Source organism: Xiphophorus maculatus, chromosome 22 (assembly GCF_002775205.1).
Source record: "Xiphophorus maculatus strain JP 163 A chromosome 22, X_maculatus-5.0-male, whole genome shotgun sequence".
In the NCBI taxonomy this organism is placed as follows: domain Eukaryota; kingdom Metazoa; phylum Chordata; class Actinopteri; order Cyprinodontiformes; family Poeciliidae; genus Xiphophorus; species Xiphophorus maculatus.
In genome coordinates this window covers 2,856,699-2,880,713 of record NC_036464.1, presented here as the reverse complement: position 1 = coordinate 2,880,713, position 24,015 = coordinate 2,856,699, and the positions used below count along the sequence as shown (strand labels likewise).

The 24,015-nt window shown below is 45.1% G+C and overlaps 1 protein-coding gene across 1 annotated transcript; it reads left to right on the top strand.

The window, feature by feature from the left end:
* The first annotated feature begins 1,759 nt into the window (after nucleotides 1-1,759).
* LOC102217729 (LIM domain-binding protein 3-like) lies at nucleotides 1,760-23,522 on the top strand. The gene is made up of 12 exons (XM_023327732.1): nucleotides 1,760-1,836; nucleotides 4,067-4,202; nucleotides 8,505-8,656; nucleotides 8,751-8,820; nucleotides 11,097-11,119; nucleotides 12,794-12,982; nucleotides 16,651-16,859; nucleotides 17,717-18,083; nucleotides 18,157-18,337; nucleotides 19,311-19,431; nucleotides 20,248-20,363; nucleotides 20,430-23,522. Exons 2-12 carry the CDS (start codon nucleotides 4,107-4,109, stop codon nucleotides 20,517-20,519), a joined length of 1,614 nt encoding a protein of 537 aa, XP_023183500.1. The 5' UTR covers nucleotides 1,760-1,836; nucleotides 4,067-4,106; the 3' UTR covers nucleotides 20,520-23,522.
* The last annotated feature ends 493 nt before the right edge of the window (nucleotides 23,523-24,015 follow it).

The following is a 24,015-nucleotide window of genomic DNA, read 5'->3' as shown; positions in this document are numbered from 1 at the left end:
AAAGAAAATGTATTTCAGAAATCTTTATTGTACTTATTCAAACGAACAATTATTGGCAAACTTATTACTTAATCAAAAAACAGAATGGAGAGTGAAGAGTTTTAATAAATTAATGACATTTCAATAATTTCGTCTATCTATCTATCTATCTATCTATCTATCTATCTATCTATCTATCTATCTATCTATCTATCTATCTATCTATCTATCTATCTATCTATCTATCTATCTATCTATCTATCTATCTATCTATCTATCTATCTAAATTGTGTTTCTCTAAATTATTCTATATTAAGAACAAACTACAGATGATACACATCGTGCTATTAACATTAGCTTTAGTATTGGTAGAGATACAGACTGTTGTTTCTAGTTATGCCGATTTCACGTTGCATTTGGACTGGAAACTCAGATCTGGCAACCCTTCCGAACGGCGCCATGTTTGTTATTTATGAGCGTGAGGCGCATGCGCCGTGCTGGATAGCGACATGGCGCAGCTTCGTCATCATCGTTTTAAAAAAGAGGCGGCTCGCTCATTAACTCTGAACCCGGATTGAAAACTGGATGTTCCTGATCTGCCAGGACTCCGACTGAGCGGCCAGAAAAAGTTACTCAGAACTTTTATGATTATCCTGAAATCATCTCCGTTTTGACGGAGGCCTCCTAGTTTGGCGCCTTGCACTTGACCTGCTGAAGATGTGAAGGCCAACAGGCCGCGGAAGCGCCATGTTTGAAACCGCTGCTTGTTTTTCGGCAAGTTATTTACCGTAAAATAAGTTGCTTGTTTTTTCCATTATGGAGTTATGGAAGCTATTTTTGTGTTTAAACAGCAGCAGAAGAGGAGCGACCGTCTCAGCGCGGTTCGTTTGGCTGCTGACTTACCTGAAATATCTGAGAAGAAAAAAATGGCGTCTGGAGCTAGCAGCAGATCGATTATGGATATTAAGGCGGTCTACAATGAAGCTGAGGATCCACCCGACCCAAAAATGGTTGGTTTGGTCCAGCAACTGTTCCGATGGTGGGTTCAGAAGACATCTCAGAGTAAGATCTGCTGCTGGTTTGATGCTAAGGTAATGCTGTTGTTGAAGACCTAAGTTAAACCTCCTCCTGATTTGGTTTGATTCTCTGTTGAGAGTCGATGAGCTGAGAAGGATCCTGCTGTTGAAAATCCTTCTGTTCATGAAAAATCAGGTTTTTCATGAATCTTAATGTTTCGTTGTGAAATATCTGAAGTTTTATATCTTTTTCTTTAGGATATTAATTCACCACGAACCTCTGATATAAACAGAAACTTTCCGTAAGAAGGAAAGAAATAAAAAAATACATCCAGACTATTTGGACTATTTCTGAGTTATTATTGGGGGCAATAAATCATCTGACAGTTTAAACTGTGTTGTTTAAAGGGCCGTTTCCATCTCAGCCTGACAGACAGACAGAGTTATGAATAAACATTGAGGCTCTTTAAATGTGTATACGTTTGAAATATTAAATTGACGTTTGTGACTGTATGCAAAATAGAGCAGCATATTGGAGGGAACAGAAAACAGGTTTCCCCATGTCCCTTACAGGGCTCCGTATGAATACTTTGTGTTTATATTAATTCTGTATTATTTGTGTTTTAATGAAGCTGTGTGTGTGTGTGTGTGTGTGTGTTGTTTACAGTAGCTCTGAGGCTCCTGCCTCTTTAAATCAAAATCCCGTTAATGAAAATCCCCTGTAGCTCCCCCTCCCCCCCTCCCCCCCTCCCCCCTCCGGTCTCCCTCCGCTCCGTGGCAGGGAGTTCGGACGGGACCGGAGCTGGATCCCGGACCGCCGCAGACCCGTGCTCCCAGCCAGGTACGGTACCGTTCACCTTTAGCTGCAGCGCCCCTCCTCCCCCCGGGTCACCGAGACTGCCTCCTCCCCCCGGCAGCTGCTGTCCGAACCGGACGAAGCTGCGCTCCGGGTCTGGACTCTCCCCGACAGGTTCGGGTTGATTTCGGGGTGTTTGCTGGTTTCTGTGCACAGGGCGGCCCTGCTGGGCGGAGCTGAGAGCCGGGGCGGGGTTACCTGGCTCAGGTGGAAAGTCATCAGCCTGTTTCTATGAGAGGCTGCAGCTTTTAGTTCAGAGGCTGAAAACATTTCTCCAGTCAGCTGCTCTGCTGGTTCTGATCCAGATCTCCTGGTCTGGTTCTGGTCCAGTTCCTCCGGTTCTGTCAGGCTGATGGAGCAGCAGAGCTGACCTTTACTCAGCCTGAGCCCGAGGAGGGGACGCTCCATTTACCAGCCGGTCTGACCTTTCAGATGGGGCCACTTTATTAGGTACACCTGATGGATGGATCGAGCAGCTGCTCTCTGTGGTTTCCCTTCAGAGGCTGGCCCGGTTCTGCAGAACCATTGATCTGGATCTCTGTTAGGGTCCACAGGTTGGTCCGATTGGGAGGAAGGGTGGATCCAAAGCCTGCAGATCCTCAGCAGCATCTCTGTCAGATTCCTCTCTAAACTTAGTCGGTGACATTCGACGCTGAGCAGAACCAGCTGCTCTGGGATCAGCCTCCCTGCCCTGAACAACAGGCTACATGCTACAGGGTACAGGTTACATGCTACAGGCTACAGGTTACATGCTACAGGCTACAGGTTACATGCTACAGGTTACAGGCTACATGCTACAGGCTACAGGTTACATGCTACAGGTTACATGCTACAGGTTACATGCTACAGGTTACAGGCTACATGCTACAGGGTACAGGTTACATGCTACAGGCTACAGGTTACAGGCTACAGGTTACATGCTACAGGTTACGTGCTACAGGTTACAGGCTACAGGTTACAGGCTACAGGTTACAGGCTACATGCTACAGGCTACAGGTTACATTCTACAGGCTACATGCTACAGGGTACAGGTTACATGCTACAGGCTACAGGTTACATGCTACAGGTTACATGCTACATGCTACAGGCTACAGGCTACAGGTTACATGCTACAGGCTACAGGTTACATGCTACAGGTTACATGCTACAGGTTACAGTTTACATGCTACAGGCTACATGCTACAGGTTACAGGCTACAGGTTACAGGTTACATGCTACAGGTTACAGTTTACATGCTACAGGCTACATGCTACAGGTTACAGGCTACATGCTACAGGTTACATGCTACAGGTTACAGGCTACATGCTACAGGTTACAGGTTACATGTTACAGGTTACAGGCTACAGGTTACATGCTACAGGCTACATGCAACAGGTTACAGGCTACAGGTTACATGCTACAGGCTACATGCTACATCCACGATCCAGGTTGGGGTTAGCATCAGGGATAGCAGTTATTCGAGGTCTTTTTAATGATGGTCATCTAGACTGAAACCAACTGAAACCTGGTGAGGATCCGTTTTTACTCCTGGTTCTGGATGGTTCTGGACTGATGGCATCATTCCTAAAACTAACCAGGTTCACGAGTAAAGCCGCCTGAGAAGCTGCTGCATTGAATATGCTAGTCACTAGCAGCTAGTGTTAGCTTTGGCTAAGCTAGCATTAAAATTTTTGTTAGCATTGGGTAGGCTAACAACTAGCATACCAGGGATTACTGCTGGGCAGCGCTGACTGACAAGACATACTGGATCCAGTAGGTTCTGGTCCCAGAGGTCCCAGTGAACTGGTTCTGGTCCCACTGGTTCTGGTCCAGTGCTTCTGTGGTTCTTGTCCCTGTGGTTCTGGTTCTGGTTCCAACTGAGGTATTTGGCCTCCTGTCGCTGACCTTTTCCGTATCGGACCTCTCGGCGCTATCAGCTCCAGATAACGAGACGTTTCCTGCCGGCTCCTGATTGTGTCCGTGGGAGACCCTGTAGAGCCGGTGGGTTGGGGGTCTGGAAGAATCTGAGGGTCTAAATTAACCCGGTGAATCACGGCGAGCCTGGCATTCCCCGTCTCTCCTTTCATGCCATATAAGTCCTAGCCCTCCTCCCGGCCCGCGCCCCCTCCCGCAATGCCGCGCTGCGATCCCCGACTATTCTTAGCGCCGCGCCGCACCGCCTCGTCTTCCTCAGCCTTCCTCCTGCCTGTCCATTCAGACGGTTCCTCTCTTCCAGAGCGTCTCTGTGGTTCGGAGCCGAGGACCCGCCTGGAGGAATGAGCTGCTACACGGTGACCCTGCCGGGCCCCGGGCCCTGGGGCTTCAGGCTGCAGGGGGGCAAGGACTTCAACATGCCGCTGACCGTCTCCAGGGTAAGCATGGGGTCCGATCCGCCGGGGTTCGATCCGGCAGAGGGGTGTCAATACTTCTGGAGAGGTTCTGGTTGGACTGAGAGTCTTTGCTGAACCAATCAGCCTCCAGCTCCGGTTTCATCATCAGGGAGACGTTGCAGTGAAGCTGCTTGTTGCTCCCCATCAGCCCAGGACTTCCTGCTGAGTCGGGCCTGTTGCTGTGGCCCCTCATGGCCCCGGCAATCCTCCATAGCCCTGGTGGCCCCCCATGGCCCTGGTGGCCCCCCATGGCTCTGGTGGCCCCCCATGGCCCCGGCAATCCTCCATGGCCCCTGAAAGCAGAGCTGCAGCTTCTAAAACTGGACCGGGTTTATGTTTCCAGAGCTCGGTCTCTGAACAGCCGGTTCTGTCTTCACTGCTGACATCTGCTCTGGTTCTGCTGGTTCTACTGGTTCTACTGGGCCCATCTGTTGGTGACTCTGGAAGGAAACTCCAGAACAATAAAAACGGTTTTAATCCAGAAGTGTGGTTCTGCTGAGGTTCTGGAAGCTCAGGTTGCTCTGACAGTGACCAGTGGTCGGCTCGGCTAACTGAAATTAGCTAAGCTAACCCTAAAACACTAATCATAAACATTAGTTCTGCTAATGCTAACTCATTCATTCATTTGTTCTGCACTTGCTATTTGTTCAGTTCAGTTTATTTATAAAATAAACCAATGCAAGGAGAGGAAACAACAAACTTCAAAATAAGAGCATGAATATAAACGCCCAACTACCTGAAGAATTATTAAGTCGATAACTAAAACTTCAAATTTATGCTTTATTATCTGTTTGGAACAGTTAATTTAGGGGAAGCAAAGTGCGGTAAACATTTTCAAAGTTAGCATAGCCGCTAACTGAAACATTAGCTCTGCTATTAGCGGAGTAGCGTAACTGTATCCTCCACTGCTAGCTGCCTTCAGGTCATCTGCATCGTTGGTCCTGCTGTCTTTCTTCCTCTTGACATCAGTCCTTAGATTCTCTACAAGGTTCTGGTCAGGCCTGTTAGCTGCTGTTGCCATGGTGATAAACTGGTAATGTGGGTCGGTTCCAAGTCCTGCTGGAAATTTAAATCAGCGTCTCCTTAAAACTTGTCAGAGGGAAGAGTGAAAAGCTTCAAAATGTTCTGATAAACAGCTGAGTTTACACTTTTTCCTTCCACTGAACTTTCCACTCATAGTGTCCCAGCTCTCAGTAGCAACCCCTGTCGTTAGAAATGAGTGTTTTCTGAAAGGTTCTGATCGGCCCAGTAGAACCGCTCTGTCATAAAGAATTTTTTATTGGTTTGATCTGATGGTTCTGTTGTGGACCGGTGTCTTACGAAGCCTCTCATGTTCTGATTGATTTGGACCCGACATTTTTATCCAGAGGGAAGCAGCAGCTCGGTTCTGGTTCTGGTCCTAGGTCACCTGGTTCAGATGTCAGAACCTCATGTGGGCGCCTTGAGGTTCTACTGATGTTGGACTTTAAATGTTCTGAAGGTATCAGGAGAACCAGAACCATCAGTGAGACATGAAGCGCTCCTGGAAAAATTCATTTCTATAATTTATTTATTAATCTGGATTATTTAATGTTCTAACGGTATCATCAGCTGTTTCTGGGTCAGAACCATCACAGTTCTACCATTTTAAAATCAAAGTTATTCCCACCAAATTAGCCTGGAAGAACCTCAGGTGGTTCTGCTCTGGTCTGCAGGAGGTTCAGGTAATCTAAAGGTTGATGTTGCCATGGTAACCAGCAGGCTTTCGGCCGCTGTAGCTAAGCTGCAGTCGGTCTACAGGGGCCAGAAGAACCTTTTTGGAGCAAACATCAGGTTTTCTCTGGTTCCTCGTTTATATGGGTCCAAACTGCAGGAAAGTTCTGGTGTAAAGGTTCTGTTGGGTTATGTTCTGAATGGAAACCCGTCCAGTAAAAGGTTCTGGATGAATATGAGGCAGAAATCTGAGAGGTTCTGTTCATCAAGATGAATTAAACCTTTGAGAAAGGAAAGTTCTGGAACATCTGCAGAGAATCAGAACCGCCTCTGATGAATACCAGGTGGTACCAGCTGCTCTGATGAACCAGTTTAACAGAACCAGAACCAGCCATGTGGTCCAGTTCAGGAGTTCAGTCAGATTTGGATCATTTAGCCAAACTGCTGAGCAGAACTTCAGCTGATTGTAACAGTTAGCAGCTATAATTTGGGTTAATCAGAGGAAAACGTGGGTTCATTATTCAGTCATACGTTCACCATGTGATTCATTCATTCATAAATGTCACAGTTTAAAGCAAAATATTTAATTAGCGAGTTACATATTTACGTTTTACCAATTAAATGTTAAAACATTTCTACAAACATCTGAACTGGTTTCCCTTTAAACTGGTTTGTCCATCAGCTGAACTGGATCCAGTGAATTTCTTCTCTCCTGTATTGTGTGATGATGCAGCTTCCCTCTGATTTCTGCTGGTTTTTGTTTCATGTTTGTGCTGCAGCAGCAGAGCGCAGCGGCTCTCTGCTCTGCAGGCGTCGCTTTTCCTGCAGCTCCGTCTTCAGCTGCTCTGTAAACTTTACAGTGAAAGGCGAGCCGGAGGAAACCGGAGCCGTGCTGTAGCGCGGCGCTGACACGGCCAGCGGCTCCCACAGCTCCCATTACAGCAGCGGGGGCATCCCACATCCGCAGAGCCCAAATTAGACCTGCAGGGATCCAGGTGGATCCTGTAGTGAAGAGGTCAGAGGTCAGAAGGAAACCCACCAGTTTTATACCAAACAAATACAGAAACATCATAAATATTTACTGATTTTAAAGCGTTTTAGACCTCCGGGTTAAAGCTAAGCAGATCAGATTTAAGGCCATAAATCAGAAATATTAGATTATTGAGAGAGAATCCATCCCAGAACCAGAGGACCTAACCAGAACCAGAACCAGAACCCTTCATGTCGGAGCCAGAACGCCGTAGATCACTGCATAATGGGACATCAGGGATTAAAAGGTCAGAAACTAGATTAAACGTTTGCTGCAGGACGTAAACAACAATAACGTCTTAAAGGTCACAGCAGAAGAAGAAGCAGCTGCTCTGTCCGCCATGTTGGATAAAACATGGCCGCTCACTGAGCGCGGAGCTGATCTGCACAGTCAGTGGCTGAAATGAGCAATTTAGCATCTTAGCATTAGCAGAACTAATGGTTATGATTAGCGCTTTAGGGTTAGCATAGCTAGCTTTTAATTAGTGGTGGTCACTACAGTATAATATGAACACAAAATAATTTAAAAAATAATAATTGACCATGAATGATCCAGAAACCTGATCGTCATGGAAACGAGAAACAGTGACAGGAATATTAAATATTATAAAATTACGTTTAAAAAATTCAACAAAGAGCTTCAGGTAGATTAACTAGTTAAAATAACTGATTTAACCCTGAACTGAAACTAGATCAAATATCTGATGATAACTTTATTAAAACATGAAAAATGTTTTGATGTGAGTTTATAAATATTTCAGTTTCTCTATATTTCAGCTTCCTGTTGGTTTTATGTTTAGAGGTGAATAAGAATAAACTTTATTTGTTAAATTATGATTCTTCTCTTCCTGTTCAGGGATTAATGGAAGCAAAATAAATGAATTTATTCAGATTAAATTACCAGAGAAATGTATGAATCTGATCTGCACGACTCTAAATGAGCAGAACCAGACAGAATGTTAGGAGCTGAAACGTTTTGGACCAGCTGATCAGAACCAACCAGAACCAGGGCTCATGGCGGCCGGTCCGGTCCGACCCGGTTCGTCTCTGGGCCAATCCCCGGCGGCCCAGAAATGTGAGCCATGCAGGCTGCGACCCGTATGTGGGTCAGAGAGGCTCCTGTGGAACCGGGCCGCAGTGCCGCCTCACAGGCCCGGCATTGTTCGGGCTCAGTGAGCAGCTTCCTGTTAAACTCCATGATCTGGTTCTGATTAATCCGGCGGCCAATCGGACCAGGAGCTGAGCTGGGGTCACGAGGTTCTGGAGGGTCAGAGAAGTTCTGAAAGGTTCTGGAGGTTTCCACGTGATGACGTCATGCTGGAGGTTAAAGGTGACTTCTGACAGGTCATGTTCACCTGGAAGGTTCTGGTCCGGTTCTCCCCTCTCAGCCCACTCTGACCTGGTTCTGTCTCCCAGTGAGATTATTTGTCCCCAGATTACAGTAATCTGAGTGAACGGATGATAAATCGATCTGTTCTCATTCCACTGATTGTTTCTTGGAACGCCAGCGGTAATCTGTCGTGGCGCTGACCCGTTCTGGCCCGGTTCTGTTTGTTGAGACAGATCTCGCCGGGCAGCAAGGCGGCGCAGGGGAACCTGATCCAGGGCGACGTCATCGTGGCCATCGACGGCGTCAGCACCGAGGGGATGACCCACCTGGAGGCCCAGAACAAGATCAAGATGGCGCACCACAGCCTGGCGCTCACCATGACCAAGTGAGGACCAGAGGTCACCTGAGGTCACCTCAGGGTTACCTGAAGTCGCCTCACCTGCAGAACCAGCAGCGCTCTCATGTTTTTTCCTCTGCAGGTCGAAGCGTCCCGTTCCCATGGCGCTGCCCAGAATGGACGCCGTGATTCCCATGATCCCTCACCAGCAGGTAGCTCCGCCCCCTGACTACAGCTTCACTGAAGCATCAGCTGCTCATGGTTCAGAAACTCTTTGCTGCCTCCAGTGGCGACATGAGGAACTGCTACAAATGGCTATAAAAACCTCGTGCAGCAGAAGGTCTAAACCAGGGGTGTCAAACTCCAGTCCTCGAGGGCCGCTGTCCTGCAGTTTTTAGATGTGCCACAGGTACGAAATGCTGAAATGAAATGTCTTAATTACCTCCTGCTTGTGTAGACCAGTTCTCCCAGCCTTGCTAATGACCTAATTATTCTATTCAGGTGTGGTGCAGCAGAGGCACATCTAAAAGTTGCAGGACAGCGGCCCTTGAGGACTGGAGTTTGACACGTGGTCTAAACTGTTGCATTAAAGTGGAAACGTCTCACCAGTCGTCTCTCACAGTGATGTAATGATTATGGCTGCAGCTGACTGGTTGCCATGGAGATTAACTGAGGGGCCCAACCAAGTCATAGAGGTGATCGTACTTTACAGAAACTTCGCATTTATTCTTAAAACATCCGTTTCTCATCAGTCTGATCTGATATTCAGATTTTCTGAGAAAATGAATTTTAGGTTTTCTTTACCTGAAGCCATAATCAATAAAACTTATAAAGGCTTAAAATATTTTAGTCTCTGTGAGATGAATCTATTTAAAATGTTTTTCACTTTCTGAGATGACTGGTGAGAAATATTAAACTTTTTCACAATACTCTGATGTTTTGAGATTTATTAAAAATAAGATAAGATTTATTTGTCATTGTCATCAACAGATTACAACGAGATTGAGATTAAATGAACGGAGACAGTTGATCTATTTCTACTGCTGGATTATTAATCTGTCTGCTGCACCAATAATCAAACAATAGAAAATTGATAGATTTAAATTAAAGCAACAATGTCGGATGAATCTTTCCCAGCAGCGCAGGGCATTCTGGGTAAATACAACCAAAGCTAACGTTAGCCTAGCGCCTAGCAGCAGAAATGGCTCCTGGTCTTCAGCCAAAGACTAAAGAGAAAAATCTGACGCCTCCATCTTGTTTCCATCTGGTGAAGAAGGAAGTTGCTCTCAGTGACTTCAGAGGTTTTTGTGTCGTTTCCTTCAGTGGTTCTTGGTGCAGCGCCCCCACAGGCCAGGAGGGGAACAGTTTGGTTTGACTCAGAACCACAGCAGCTGGAGGTGGAGCAGATGTTCTGGTTCAACCGGGTCAACCGGACCATCAGCAGGGAAACAGACTGAATGTAAATGTTTTGGGTTAGAATAAAACCTTCGCCGTTAAATCGTTGAAAGGGGTTTCAGTTGCACCAAAAATCCTCAACATAAATCTGATAGTTTGAAGATAAAATATACCAAGCGAATCGTTAAATATGGTCCAGATTTATATTTTTTAACAAAGTGTGATTTTAGTTTTAAACTGGATAAGTCCTGCTGTGAGTCTGTCTCTCAGATGACCCCTCATGTCTCCTCCTCCGCCCGGCGCCGCAGGTAAACGGCCGTGCGTCCGCGCCGCCCCAGCCTGCGGCGGCTGGCTCTCCAGGAAGGAGCGGCGCGGCGCCCAGCCCCCGCCACCGGGGGCAGTATAACTCCCCCATCGGCCTGTACTCAGAGGAGACTCTGAGGGAGATGGCGGCCATGCAGGCGGGGTACGTAGAGAGTATGCCACTAACGCTGCTGACCTTTGACCCCTGGGAGGAGGAACCAAACCTGATCAGAACATTTAGACATGAAACGTTTAGCTGAAGCAGTGAGGTCAGTTAATGCAGCGATTCTTCAGCTGGGTTTGGTTACCGTGCCAACGCCGAGGCCGGACACCTGTCGGAGCGAGGGCGTCTCTAAAGGTCAGGGGTAACCTGACCCCACCCCAACACGCGCCACAAGGGTTCAGAACTGAAATTATAGACGATGGTTGACTTAGAGAGGGATTAAACCAAAACATGCTCAGCATTTAATCCAGAAACCAAACCTGGAGTCAGATTCAGCAGCAGCCACAGTCTGAACGGGCCAGAGGTCTGGAGCTGCTCCGGTTTAAACACAACGAGAACCAACGCGTTCTGGTTCTGGAACCAGATTAAAGCTTCTGGAACCAGATTACAGGTGGTACCGGCCTGTTTGGAGGAGGATCTGAAGGTTCTTGATGAAGAACGCCTCCTGCTGTCAGGACGATGTTCCTGAAGGACGCTGATCTGCATTTCTTCTTCATGTGAAGTCCTTTATTCAGCCTCTGATGATGTTTCTTCTTCTTCTGTTTCTGTCGTCTGTTTGTCTCCAAGGTTTTCTGCCCCGCTCCTCCCAAGTTAGTATCCTGTCTCTGCTGTGTGTCTGACGGTTTGCTGTGGTTCTGCTGGACGTCTGTAGATTAGCACGAATCTTTAGCTGCTGGAACAAACCTCAGTGGGTAGTTCAGTGTTTTTAGGAGTGAAAATGTCTTGATTAGAAAATGTTTCAGTGTTTAATCTCTTAATCCCTTTTATTTCTGTTTCAATGTCAGATTATCACAGTAATCAGCGTTTTACACCAAATCCAGTTCAACAGAACTTCTTAGTTTTAGCTTTAAACCCAAAACCTTCCTGCAGACTGCATGCTGCCCGAGTGCATGAGCTGCATCATTATTATAATTATTATTATTATTATTATTGTTATTGCTATTATTGAAAGATTTTTCCACAGTTAGAAGTAAAGATGAAAGTCACAGAATTGTTCTGGGAAAATGGGACATAGTTTTAATTCTTTGTTTGTGATGTTTATTCAGTTCCAAGTTTGGTTTCACGAATAGTTTTCTAATCAATTTGAGGACATTTAGTTATGTTGATTTACAGTAGAGTTTCCAATGCATCCCAATGCGTCCCCAATGTGTTTCCAACGCATCTTCAACACGTCCAAAAGACGTCCCCAGTGCTTCACAAACACGTCTCCAATGCATCTCCAATGCGTCCCCAATAAGTCCCAAACGCTTCCCCAATCCCATCCCCAATGTATCCCCAATGCGTCCCATAGATGTTCCCAATGCGTCCCTAATGCATCTCCAACACGTATCCAACGCGTCCCAAACTCTTCCCCAAGCCCATCCCCATTACGTCCCCAATGAGTCTCCAACAGATCTTTAACACGTATCCAACGCGTCCCCAATAAGTCTAAAATAATTCCCCAATGCGTCTCCAATCCCATTCCCAATGCGTCCCCAATTCGTCCCAAAGGCGTCCCCAATGCATCTCCAACACGTCTCCAACGTGTCCCCAATGTGTCCCCACTGAGTCCCAAACGCTTCCCCAATCCCATCCCCAATGCATTGTCCAATGCGTCCAAAAGACGTCCCCAGTGCTTCCCAAACACGTCTCCAATGCATCTCCAATGTGTCCTCAATGTTTCCCAAATGTGTCCCCAATGAGTCTCCAACGGATCTTTAACACGTATCCAACGCGTCCCCAATAAGTCCCAAATGCTTCCCCAAACGCATCCCAATGCGTCCCAAACCCATCCCCAACGTGTTCCCAATGCATCCTAAATGCGTTCCCAATTTGTCCCAAAGATGTCCCCAGTGTGTCCCAAAGGCATCCCCAATGCATCTCCAACACGTCTCCAACGTGTCCCCAACGCGTTCCCAATGCGTCCCATAGATGTTCCCAATGCGTCCCATAGATGTTCCCAATGCGTCCCATAGATGTTCCCAATGCGTCCCATAGATGTTCCCAATGCGTTCCATAGATGTTCCCGATGCGTCCCATAGATGTTCCCGATGCGTCCCATAGATGTTCCCAATGCGTTCCAAACTCGTCTCCTATGTGTCTTGATGTTCTGGTTGATTCCAGTCCAGTCCTGCTTGCTGGTTCTGAGGTGAACCGGGCCTGTGGTGTGTTTGCTGTGAGCATGCAGCTTTCTGGTTGGTTCTTCTTCTTGTTTTAAACACAAACCCAGTCGTCCAACCGTCCTGTCCTCCGTGTCTTCCTGGTCTTGTCCGTCCTGCCCTCAGTGCCGGCTTCAGCCCCGGCGTGCTGAAGGACTCGGGCCTGTCGGCCCAGAAGACCATCGAGGTGACGGGTCCAGGCGGGAAGGCCACCATCATCCACGCCCAGTACAACACGCCCATCAGCCTGTACTCACAGGACGCCATCATGGACACCATCGCCGGCCAATCGCAGTCCAAGGGACACGATGCTGGGTAGGATGCCGCCTGATGTCCAACTCTTTGGACAAGTCGGTGCTTTGGGTAAAATCTGACCTCCATGAAGGTTCTGGTTCTGTTGGGTCCAGTTCTAAGCAGCTGAACTGCCTGAGCCCAGTCGTCCACTTCTCAGCTTTTATTCTCCTGTTTCATTCAAAGGTCCGTTTATTGACTTCTCACTCTGCTGGGTTCTTGGTTCTGGTTCTGTGAATTCTAGGAGATCCAGACTCTGGTTCTGGTTGCTCTTCTTGATGACCTTTGCTGTCGGAAGGATCAATAATCACCCAAAATATCAGGACATAACAGACGGTTCTGATGCTCTGATGGTGTTGGTTCTGTTCTGGTATCAGGTTGTTTTTGTTCTGGTTCTTTCCTGGTTTCAGTTCTGTAGTAATGTTCTGGTTCTGGTTCTGATCAGCTTTGGTTGGCCTGTAGGTTCTGCTGTCGTGGTTCCCTTCATTTCTTATTTCACTGTGATGGACAGAAAATACAGAAACTGATTTTTATTACTAATTATTTATATTTAGAACAAACAATAAAAACTCATATTAAAATAATTTCTGATGTGTAAAAAGACAAAAACTTTTAGAAAACAAACCAGAAAATCTTAAAAACATGAGAGTATTAGGCCAGACTGAACAAACTGAGCATGAAGTCAGAACATCAGCAAAATAAAAATGTGATTTTCCTGAAAATAAAGTTATAAAATTGTTTGTCAGGATTTCAGACTCCGTCGTTTCAAACTTTTACTGACAATAATAATAATTTGATGCTGAATTGTTAAAAGATTAAACGTTTTCTTTTTTATTAAATTGATACCAAATATAATTTCACAAGGTGCTCAAAATGTCTTATTTTATTTTTAATAATTTTTCTTGGAGGAGTTGTCATAAAATTATAACTTTATTCTAAAATATTTCTCAGCCTGATCCTACTTTATTTTATCTTTAATTAGAAACACGTGAGATCCTGTAAGAGCTGAGATTGACCCTGAATGACCTAAGATTGACCCTGAGGTCTGGAGGTGAAAAATGTCGACAGAAGAGAAAAACTCTGAATGTTCTGATCCGGTTTCTCCTCTGGTCACTTCCTGATTTTTTTCCTCTTCCCATCACTAAGCATCAAGTCCAGTCAGTGTGTCTTTAACCAGTCAACCCAGTTAAACCAGTTAAACCAGTTAACCCACTCAGATTGAGGATCCGGAGCTCTTCCAGCTCTGGGACTGATCGATGCTCCTGACCCGGTTCGGTTCTGGTTACAGTCGTGTCTCTGTTAGCGACCGGCTGGTGGACAGCGCCTCTCCGGTCTACCAGGCGGTCCGGACCACAGACCAGAACCAGAACGACTGGAGCCGCCGCAGCGCCCAGTCTAAGACCTTCCAGCTGCTGGCCCACCTGACCCACACTGAGCCCAGTAGGTCTGGTTCTGCTGGTTCTGCTGGTTCTGGAGGAGAAAGGCGGAGCGATCAATTGGTTCTTTATTTCTGCTTCCAGCTCAGCAGCAGGATGAGGATGAGGAGGTGATGAAGAGGAGCAGGTAGACTCCGCCTCCTCACCTTAGCCCACCCCCCATCCCACCCCCACTGACCCAAACCTCACCCTGACCAATCAGAGGTCCAGCTTTTCTCCACCTGCATGCAGTGAGTGTGTGTGGCCAGCAGGGGGAGCCGCTGCTCTGCAGACTGATCTGGATCCACTGGATCTCTGGAACCGAGACGAAAACGGATCCAAAATAGATCCAGAATGTCAGAACCTCATGATGGGAGCATAGAGCTACAGATCCAGAGTGGATCAGTCTTCTCTGTGTGAACCATGAAGAGGTTCTGACCCGGAGAACACATCAGGTGTTTCAGTCGCCTCACTTTATTTTAACAGGAAAACTAAAATAAACACATAGCAGACAAACATTAATAAAACTTAATATTTTATAATAAACCGTCTCTGTGCTGCCGGGTTTCTAGCATCAGTTACCATGGCAACAGACACAGGAAGTTAGAAACCTGAGCAGAATGTAAAGTTTCTCTGTCATCAGGTCTCCTGTTGCTTCCGTTTGATTTTTATGAATCTCTGAACCTAAAATCTCATCGACTTCCTGAGGTTATCCTCATGCTGACCCGAAACCCGAGGATGGAAACCGATTCTCTGAATGTGAAATCCTTCAGTCCGAGTTTCTCTGGAGGCAGAAACAGCAGAGAAGCATCATGTGACGTAACAGGCTCCGCCCGCCGCCGCCCCCGGCTCTGTGCTCATCATCCTCCATTAATCCATCGATCCTCCAGGCTCCACTCATCCTGGATCGATGGCAGCAGAGGTCGGCTGTTTCCTCCAGAGAGTTTATTTTGTCTCTGGGAGGAAGAGGAAGCAGATTAGATCCACATGAAGGTCGACTTCCTGCTGGAAACAGTTTAATAAACCTTCAGTTCATTTAACTCCTTATGAAACAGCAGAAATGTTCAAATGTCAGCTTCAAAACAGTAAGAAACAGGAGAGTTTACAGTTTTAATATTTCTGATGTTCCTGTGCTTTTATGTGAAATCCTGCAAGAAAAATAACAAACATTATTTAATATTGTTTGGTTATTGATTTCTAACAATATTAATTCAGAAGCTTTAACCCTTGAAGAAAAATTTAATTAACTTCACAGTTTAAACCTTAATGTCACAAAACAACACCTTTTATTAAACTGTAATAAAGATTAATATTTAACTTTCACTGCATTAAATCTTTCATATATATATATATAAATACATATATATATATATATATACAGTACATATATATATACATATATATATATGTACTGTATATATATATATATATATATATATATATATATATATATATATATATATATATATATATATATATATATGTTTATGAGAACAAAATTTTTTTTGCCTGTTTTTGCCAAAATAAAAGATGTTTTTGAAGGAGAAAATCCCAAAGTCCACAATATTTTCCAAGGATAAACATAATAATCAGCCTTGGTTAAAAATTAATAACATTGATTATGATGGATTATAACACATTTTACCATTAGATCCAAAAAGGATTCAGAATTTAAAACAACAGTAAAAGATCTGAGGAGGAGTCTAACATGGAGATGATGTCATGGAGGAACGTCTGACCTCTTCCTCCTCCTCCTCTTCCTCGCCGCTCCAGATCTAATAAAGCTCTAATCACATTGATCCAACATCCAGCTGCTGCTCCCAGTCTGGATCCATCCTGAAACATTCCTGCTCCCAGCAGATCATCTGTCCTCTGATTGGATGAAACTCAGCAGATCATCAGCAGCTTGTTGATGTGAATGTAGAAGGTTGACAGGACGCAGTAGAGGTCAGAGGTCAGAGGTGAGGAAGTGTTGGGAGTTTTCCTGTGGATTTCAGTCTGCAGAGAGAGAGGCGGTGCGTTTACGTGTTTCACAGAGAGTGGGACATCAGGGCACCTGCTGAGCTGATTGGTCGATTAAAGAGGCAGAAATATTAATGAAGAAACTTTGGGATGGATGGAGAGAGAGATCACTACCTGGTCACTCCAAACAGCCAATCAGAGGCTCTGTAGCCTGACCAATCAGAGGACAGTCTGTGATGAAGACTCCTCCTTCAGATGAAGATTTTGCTGTGGGAGTTGAACCTTCGACCTCAATGCGTTTCTGTGCTTTTCCAGCCAGTACGGGATGGCCCCGCCCACGCACCAGGCTCCACCCCCTCAGCAGTACCAGGCAATGCCGCAGCAGTTCCAGCCGATGCCCCCGCTCTACCAGCAGCCCCCCCCACTCCAAGCCCCGCCCACCCAGCAGAGCTCCATCGAGATCCCCGTTGGCTCCGCCCCCCCGAAGGTGGTCAGCACGGCCTGCATCTTCCCCTCCCAGCCAGGTGAGGGAGCATGAATGTGGCGGCCACCAGAGGGCGCACATCAGCAGATATCAGGCGTAACCAGAACACCTGGCAGTCAGCGTGAAGGTCAGAGGTCACCATCGCTGATGCTCAGAGTCTCAAAAGGCTTCAGCAGAAGTTAAGGTCATGTTGAGTTCAGGAACCAATCCAGTACACTACTAGGTACTACTAGCTACATAGCTAACCATGCTAATTGCTAGTGCTATACCGTCACTGTATGCAGCAGAAGCTTATTTAAAAGATAACACTGGATTTAGGAGAAGCTAATGCTGAAACCAGAGTTATTTCTCCTCCTAGCTTCTGTTTTATAGTTGTTGAGTTTTGCTAGCGCTGATACTAATTTAGCCTCTGATGCTATTTTAGCCTCTGATACTAATTTAGCCTCTGATGCTATTTTAGCCTCTGATACTAATTTAGCCTCTGATGCTGTCCTTACAGTACAGGACAAAGGATAGGACATGTTAGACTGTTTACTATTCTGCAGTGATGCATTCTGGGTAGCAAATCATGTCTCTACCTCATGTTCTCCACCATTATGAGGACAGGAAATGGAACTGCTGCTTAAACAGACTTCAAAATAAGAGCAAGAATATAAACAAACTGGAAAAATTCCAAACAGTCGATAACTAAAACTTCAGCAAAATGTCAAACTTTATTCAACTGAAAGTTTAAAAAAAAAATACTCAAGTAAATTAGTGTTTTAGGATGTACCTTAGTTGAAGCTAAATGCGCTAAGCTCTTCCAGAGTTAGGCCGTCTGTGTTGGGTAAAAGGTCTCTGTTCAGCTTGTGATGCTATCAGACGGTATGCCAACGACCATGTTGCCTGTGGCTCCAGCTCCAGTCCCGCCCCAGCCCCGCCCTGCAGCAGCCGCGCCGGCCCCGCCCCCTGCCGCTCCTCCTCCGGGTTCCTCCACCGCCAACCGACCGCCCTGGGTGACCGACACCAACTTCGCCGATAAGTTCGACCCTGGAAAGACCACCTCCTCCTCCATGAAGGTCCAGCCGCTTCCTCAGGCGGCCCCGCCCCCGCCGGCGTACATCCCTAACCCGTCCCCCGCCGGGCCGCCCACTCCCAGCCCCGCCCCTGTCACACCGAGCCCCGCCCCTTTCCTTCCTGTGGCAAGGGGTGTGGCTCAAAGAGCAGAGAGGTTTGCCGCCAGCAGCCGCACGCCTTTGTGTTCAGCGTGCAACAGCGTCATTAGGTACGGGGCTCGGCGTTCATCAGAGCGGCTCGTTACGGTCCATAGTGTGTGACGGTGTTGCTGTGGTCCCCAGGGGCCCCTTCCTGGTGGCCCTCGGCCGGTCCTGGCACCCCGAGGAGTTCAACTGCCACTACTGCCACGTCTCCCTGGCCGACGTCAGCTTCGTGGAGGAGCAGAACAACGTCTACTGTGAGAACTGCTACGAGGAGTTCTTCGCTCCAACCTGCGCCCGCTGCAACACCAAGATCATGGGGGTGAGGCAGACCAGGGGTCATAGGTCATCCTGACTTTCTAATGTAGTGGTTAGAAAGTCACATTGCACGTGTTTTGACTTTAAAGCTCTGAGCTGATCGAAATGGGAACACTGCTAACATGAATGAACATGTTTGTTAACAAAGTCTCCACATAGTTAGCAAGCCAGCTAATGCTAATGCTAGCACCAAGAATGTCACTGAATGCAACTCAAAAATGGCAAAAACAACGAGAAACATGCAGGATGGCTTCGTCCTCAGGGAGCTAACCGCTAGCATACAGAGCTAACATTAGCAATAGCAGAAGACATGATGCTACTGCTAGCAAAGCAATGATGTCATAGCAACACAATAATTCATGTCTGAATTAAAGTTTTATTTGTGGCTTCCTCTTTGCTGCGTGGCCGTTTCCACAGACAGAAGGAACTGACCGTCAGTGTTTTGGTGAATCCTCTTCATGCTAGCGGAGGTTACTGAAGCGTTTTGTCTTTTCACAAATAGAAACTCCTCCTCTGATGTGGGAACATTTCCAAGAGAAATAACATCTAACCTGGTACTATGAAGAGGTTCTGATGCTGGAGGACGATTGTAACGAGTTACATCTCTTAATTCACCAACAACCAAACATTTTGACCTCCATTTGTAGTTTCAACATCCTTCAACTTGGACTACAAAATTACTGCAAGAAATGAAAATGGCAGATTTGTGAAATTGGTTGGTGAGAAATCCAAACAGAAAATAGAGAAATCTATGCAGAGAGCAGATTCATAATCTATGCTTTTCTAGAAACTCAAAGTATATGAAAAATATATTTAAGGGCTAAAAAAAATAGAATTTTGCATTGTACGTCTCCTTTTAACATTACAATAGTTTATTTTTCTGATTTTTGAATTTCTGAGGCCTTGGTTAGTATTTCCTCTGCGGTTTGTTGCCTCTGGTGTTTTCTGAGTGAAATAATGACCACATGCTGTTGCAGGAAGTGATGCACGCCCTGCGGCAGACGTGGCACACCACCTGCTTCGTGTGCGCCGCCTGCGGGAAACCGTTTGGAAACAGCCTGTTCCACATGGAGGACGGGGAGCCGTACTGCGAGAAAGGTACAGCGGGCCGCTCTGGGGGCAGAACCGGGTTTATACTGGAGGCTTAATGTCCACAAACGGGGGACATGGTCCTCATGGTCCTAATGGTCCTCATGGTCCTCATGGTCCTAATGGTCCTAATGGTCCTCATGGTCCTCATGGTCCTAATGGTCCTAATGGTCCTAATGGTCCTCATGGTCCTCATGGTCCTAATGGTCCTCATGGTCCTAATGGTCCTCATGGTCCTCATGGTCCTCATGGTCCTGACAGGTGCTGCTGGTTAAAGTGGAGGAGAAACTAGATTATTAATCGGTAGGAAGTTGGTCGAGAGCAGCCGTTTTCGTTGTTATGGAGATGAAGATTTGTTTCATAAACTGATCTGTGATCATTTTAATTTCAATGCTGGTGGTGCTGCTAACTAAAAAGTTAGCTAACTCTAAAGCGCTAATCATAAAAATGATGTAGTTTCGCTATTGTTAAAGTGGAACGCCATCATAGTAAATAGTGGAAGCTAATGCTAAAGCCAATGATAAATCTGAATTTATCTGCTGTTTGAATTTAAATTGTGTCCATAAAAATGAATTTAGGAGAAGCTAAGTGTGCTAAGTTAGCAAAAACACTAAAGCTCTGAGCCCAAACCTTTGCTATTAGCAGATTAGCAGAAGTGTTCCCACCACTGGTTCTGACTGATCCACTTGTAGCTTCAGCATCCTTGATCCTTGGAATAAAAATGGTGAATTTGCTGGAAGTCCATGACCTTGTTTAGCAGTTTAGCAGCAAATACTAGCATGTTAGCGCGTTAGCAGCTTAGCGCTGTTCCGTCTGCTCTGTCAGATTACGTCGCTCTGTTCAGCACCAAGTGTCACGGCTGCGACTTCCCGGTGGAGGCTGGAGATAAGTTCATCGAGGCTCTGGGACACACCTGGCACGACACCTGTTTCGTGTGCGCGGTAAGAGCCGGCTCAGAGGCAGAGGTCAGAGGTCAGGCCGTCCCCTAAGTGCTGCTGTCTCTGCAGGTGTGCCACGTGAACCTGGAGGGTCAACCCTTCTACTCCAAGAAGGACAAGCCTCTGTGCAAGAAGCACGCCCACGCCATCAACGTGTAGAGCTGAGCTGACCGAGCAGCCGCCGTGCTAACCGCCTGCTATTGATGATGATGATGATGATGATTCTGCTTCCAGACAGGAAGTCCTGCTGCTGCAGGTGACCGGGGGTCAGGTCAGAGACAGCCGGCTCCATGCTGCGCCTGCAGGGCAACGTAATCCCTCAAGTTACAGACGATGGGTTGATGCTGGAAAACAAATGATTTTTAACGTCACTTTTAGTCGTTTAATAAAGTTTGATGTTTTAACACAAAGTTTTAGATTTTAAATCTGTGCCATCTTATTTATTCTAGACAGAAATCATAATTTTCTGTTTTTATTTTTTAATCAACCTGCAGAAGTGCCTGTTTGACTTTATGACTTTTATTACGTATAAAGAAGCGTTCAGCTCAACAAGAGGAGTTTGGTTCTGGTTCTGGTTCTGATCACTGACTGAACAGCATCAGATCCAGAAACTCTCCGCTGTGAAGCTTTTCTGTCTGCAGCAGCTTCATCTCAGACCCAACAGGACAAACATCCAGGAAACGATACGGAGGCGTTTCCTGGACCTGCAGGGGGCGCTGCTGCAGACTGAGCTGATGGCGCCGATCCGCCTCCGTCTTTAACTGGAACCTTTTCTATTTATTGATCGCTGAGTGTATTCTGAAGTGTTTATTTTAGATTTTTTCTATCTGAACTGTAAACGTATCTGAGCTGCTGCAGATCAGACGCTCGGGTGTAATGGGTCCGTTCATACTGCAGAACTTCAGAACCACTTCCTCTGGATTAGAAGAGGCTGCAGCTTCAGGTAAATTACACATAAACAGAAATAATCCAGACAGCAGTGAGTGTAGAGACAATCATCTCTCCACTATCTGCTGTAGTTAGAGGAGCGGTAAATCTGAAAGTTTGATCAGAATCTGGATCAGAAACCAGATTCTAATCCAGAAGATTCAAGGTTGGAACTGAGATTATTTTGGACCACAGAAACCATGCTGCTAACTATAAATACTGTTTTAGCGTCTCCTGGTGGCTAGTAGAAGAATTGCAATTAGTTCTATCTTTAACCTCCATCTCTGCTGCTTCTTTTAGTTAATAAGCACCAGCAGGTATCTTTTAATATCCAGACCTCTGCTGTCAACCAGAAAGAACATCGTCCAACAGGACAGAATCATCTGCATAGAGGCGAATATTAAATATCAAATGCTATGTTTGCTAATCCGCCGCTGCGTTGGCTGAGTAGCTGTTCAGAAAACAGAAACCTGCTGCCAGAGACCTGATATGAATATTTCAGGTCTGCATTATATCCTGGGATGTAATTCAGCTACACAACAATTTTAAACAATGTTTGAAAGTTATTTTGACTTTAATTCTCGTTGTATATTTGTAACAACTGGTTTGTGTTTTCTGATCGGACTCTGTAATTTGGTTCTCACAGAAATCATGAAAGCTGTTCGTTAACAAGGTTTTTGCTAATTATTGGGCTAAAATGCTTTTTATTTATGGATTTATACTCATAAACGTTTTTATAGCAGCCTCTACTGGCCGCTGAAGAAACTGCAGCCACACCAAGCCAAGAAAAACAAAAAACGTAACTAAAGTCAGATCATAATTTAAATTTGTATTATTTTTGGAGCAAAACAAAACCAGAATGATTTCTGATCCGTGTTTGTTTAGGCCATGCCAACAGATTATTATAAGAGCCGGCAGCAGTACCTTCAGCGACCACAGGTGTCGCCAAAATCCACCTGAAAAAACGTGAGACGAGTCAGTTCAGTACGACGGAGTGTGAGGGCCAGAATACAATTTTTTAACTTGCAGAGATAACTCATAATATTACCAGAAGAAAGTCGTAAAATTATGAGAAAATGTTTAAATTGGAGCAAAGTTTGGGCAGAGTAGTGAAGATTTGATGTGACCCTCTCAGCCAGTCTGTGATTCTTTTTCCTAAATAGATTAAATGATTCAAAGTCCTGATAATAAATTTTAAAATATTATTTCCTTATTTGTTAAATGGATACCAAAGCATAACTTCATAACATGCTGAACATTCCTCATGTTAACGCAGCGCTAAGACTGACTTTACATGTCAGCTCCCAGAAAATCATGACTTTATTCTGATAATATTATGACGTCATTCTGGTGTTATTACAACCTTATGGTTGTTCGACCTTTTTCTTGTAATATGACTAATTTCATATTATTAATTTTTTTTCTGGTATTAGTCGTTTATACAACTTTTTTCTGCTAATATGAGTTTATTCTTATATTATTGTGAATTTATTTTTGCGATATTGCAACGTTCTTGTAATATTATGATTCTATTCTGGTGTTTTTAGACTATTCTTGTATTATTACAACTTTATTGTGAAAATATGACATTATTCTTGTATTGTTTAAACTTTATTGTAGGACTTTTTTGTTGTGATATTCTGACTTTATTTTCAAATTATTTTGAGTATTGTCATATACTTTCTTTCTCATATTATTACGACTTATTTTGATAATATTTTGACTTTATTTTCGTATTATTACAACCTTTTTCTTGTAAAATTCTCTTTGTCCTCATAACAACATTCTCCCATTTTTAGGTTCTGTCTGGTTGTAGCGCCTCTAGTGGTGATTTAAGGAACTAAAACAGTCTGAAGTTCTGCAGTGTGAACTCTGTTTCACTGAATGTTTGATTCTTTTTTAAAGATTATTTTAGAGTTTCTGTGCGTAGGTCCGAGTCGTTCAGAGCGAGTCTTTGTGCCTTTTCTCCTCAGCAGCTCCGTTCGTGTCGGACTCGGTTTTTTCTCCGCCTCGCTCGGAGCGACTGGTACATGATGTGTGTTGAGTTTTTACTCCGTCTCGTCCTTTTATACGGTTTGTTTTCAGGGTGAATGCAGTGTGCATGCAGAGCAGCGTGTGGCAGCATGTCGGTGTTAGTTTAGACAGAGAAGTGCTAACCACACCGTTTGAATTAAAGCTGCCTGGTCTCATGTGAACAGGTGGATAAAACGAATAAAGAGAGCACCTCAAACACAATTACCTGGTCGCTTCATTCTTTGAAATCCAATCATTCATTGGTCAGTAAGAAACCAGCTTCATTCAACCATGGAAAACATTTAAATAATTGAAAATAAGGAGTATTCTTTCTGTTCTGACATTATTCAGTTCCTGTTTCAGGTTTCTGACTAATCTGAGCTGCAGATTTCAAAATCACAATGATTCACTTTTAACCGACAATTATTGCAACAATCCTCAGTCTATATTTATATTTATTGCTACTAGAGGGAGGCAGAGTCGCCTTTGGTGTTGATTTCAAAATAAAAGCCCGTCCAAATAACTGGTCGGCAATTTACACAGAGGAGGAAATATGCAAGGATGTCTCACTCTGCTTGTTTTATAACATACCAAAGAATTGCAGTTTTATTTTTCTAAAAGAATTTTTTAAAGCGTAAAGATGACAGAACTAAACCTTGTGAAATTGACTAAACTTTACTGTCACTTTAACTGTTTTTCCAGCCAGTGAACAGAG

What these genes read in the sequence shown, in the direction of transcription:
- LOC102217729 (XM_023327732.1), top strand. Translation starts at nt 4,107, where the DNA reads ATGAGCTGCTACACGGTGACCCTGCCGGGCCCCGGGCCCTGGGGCTTC. An exon ending in CTGGCGCTCACCATGACCAA is followed by an intron (nt 8,657 to 8,750) that starts GTGAGGACCAGA and finishes TTTCCTCTGCAG; the next exon opens with GTCGAAGCGTCCCGTTCCCA. An exon ending in CCATGATCCCTCACCAGCAG is followed by an intron (nt 8,821 to 11,096) that starts GTAGCTCCGCCC and finishes TTTGTCTCCAAG; the next exon opens with GTTTTCTGCCCCGCTCCTCC.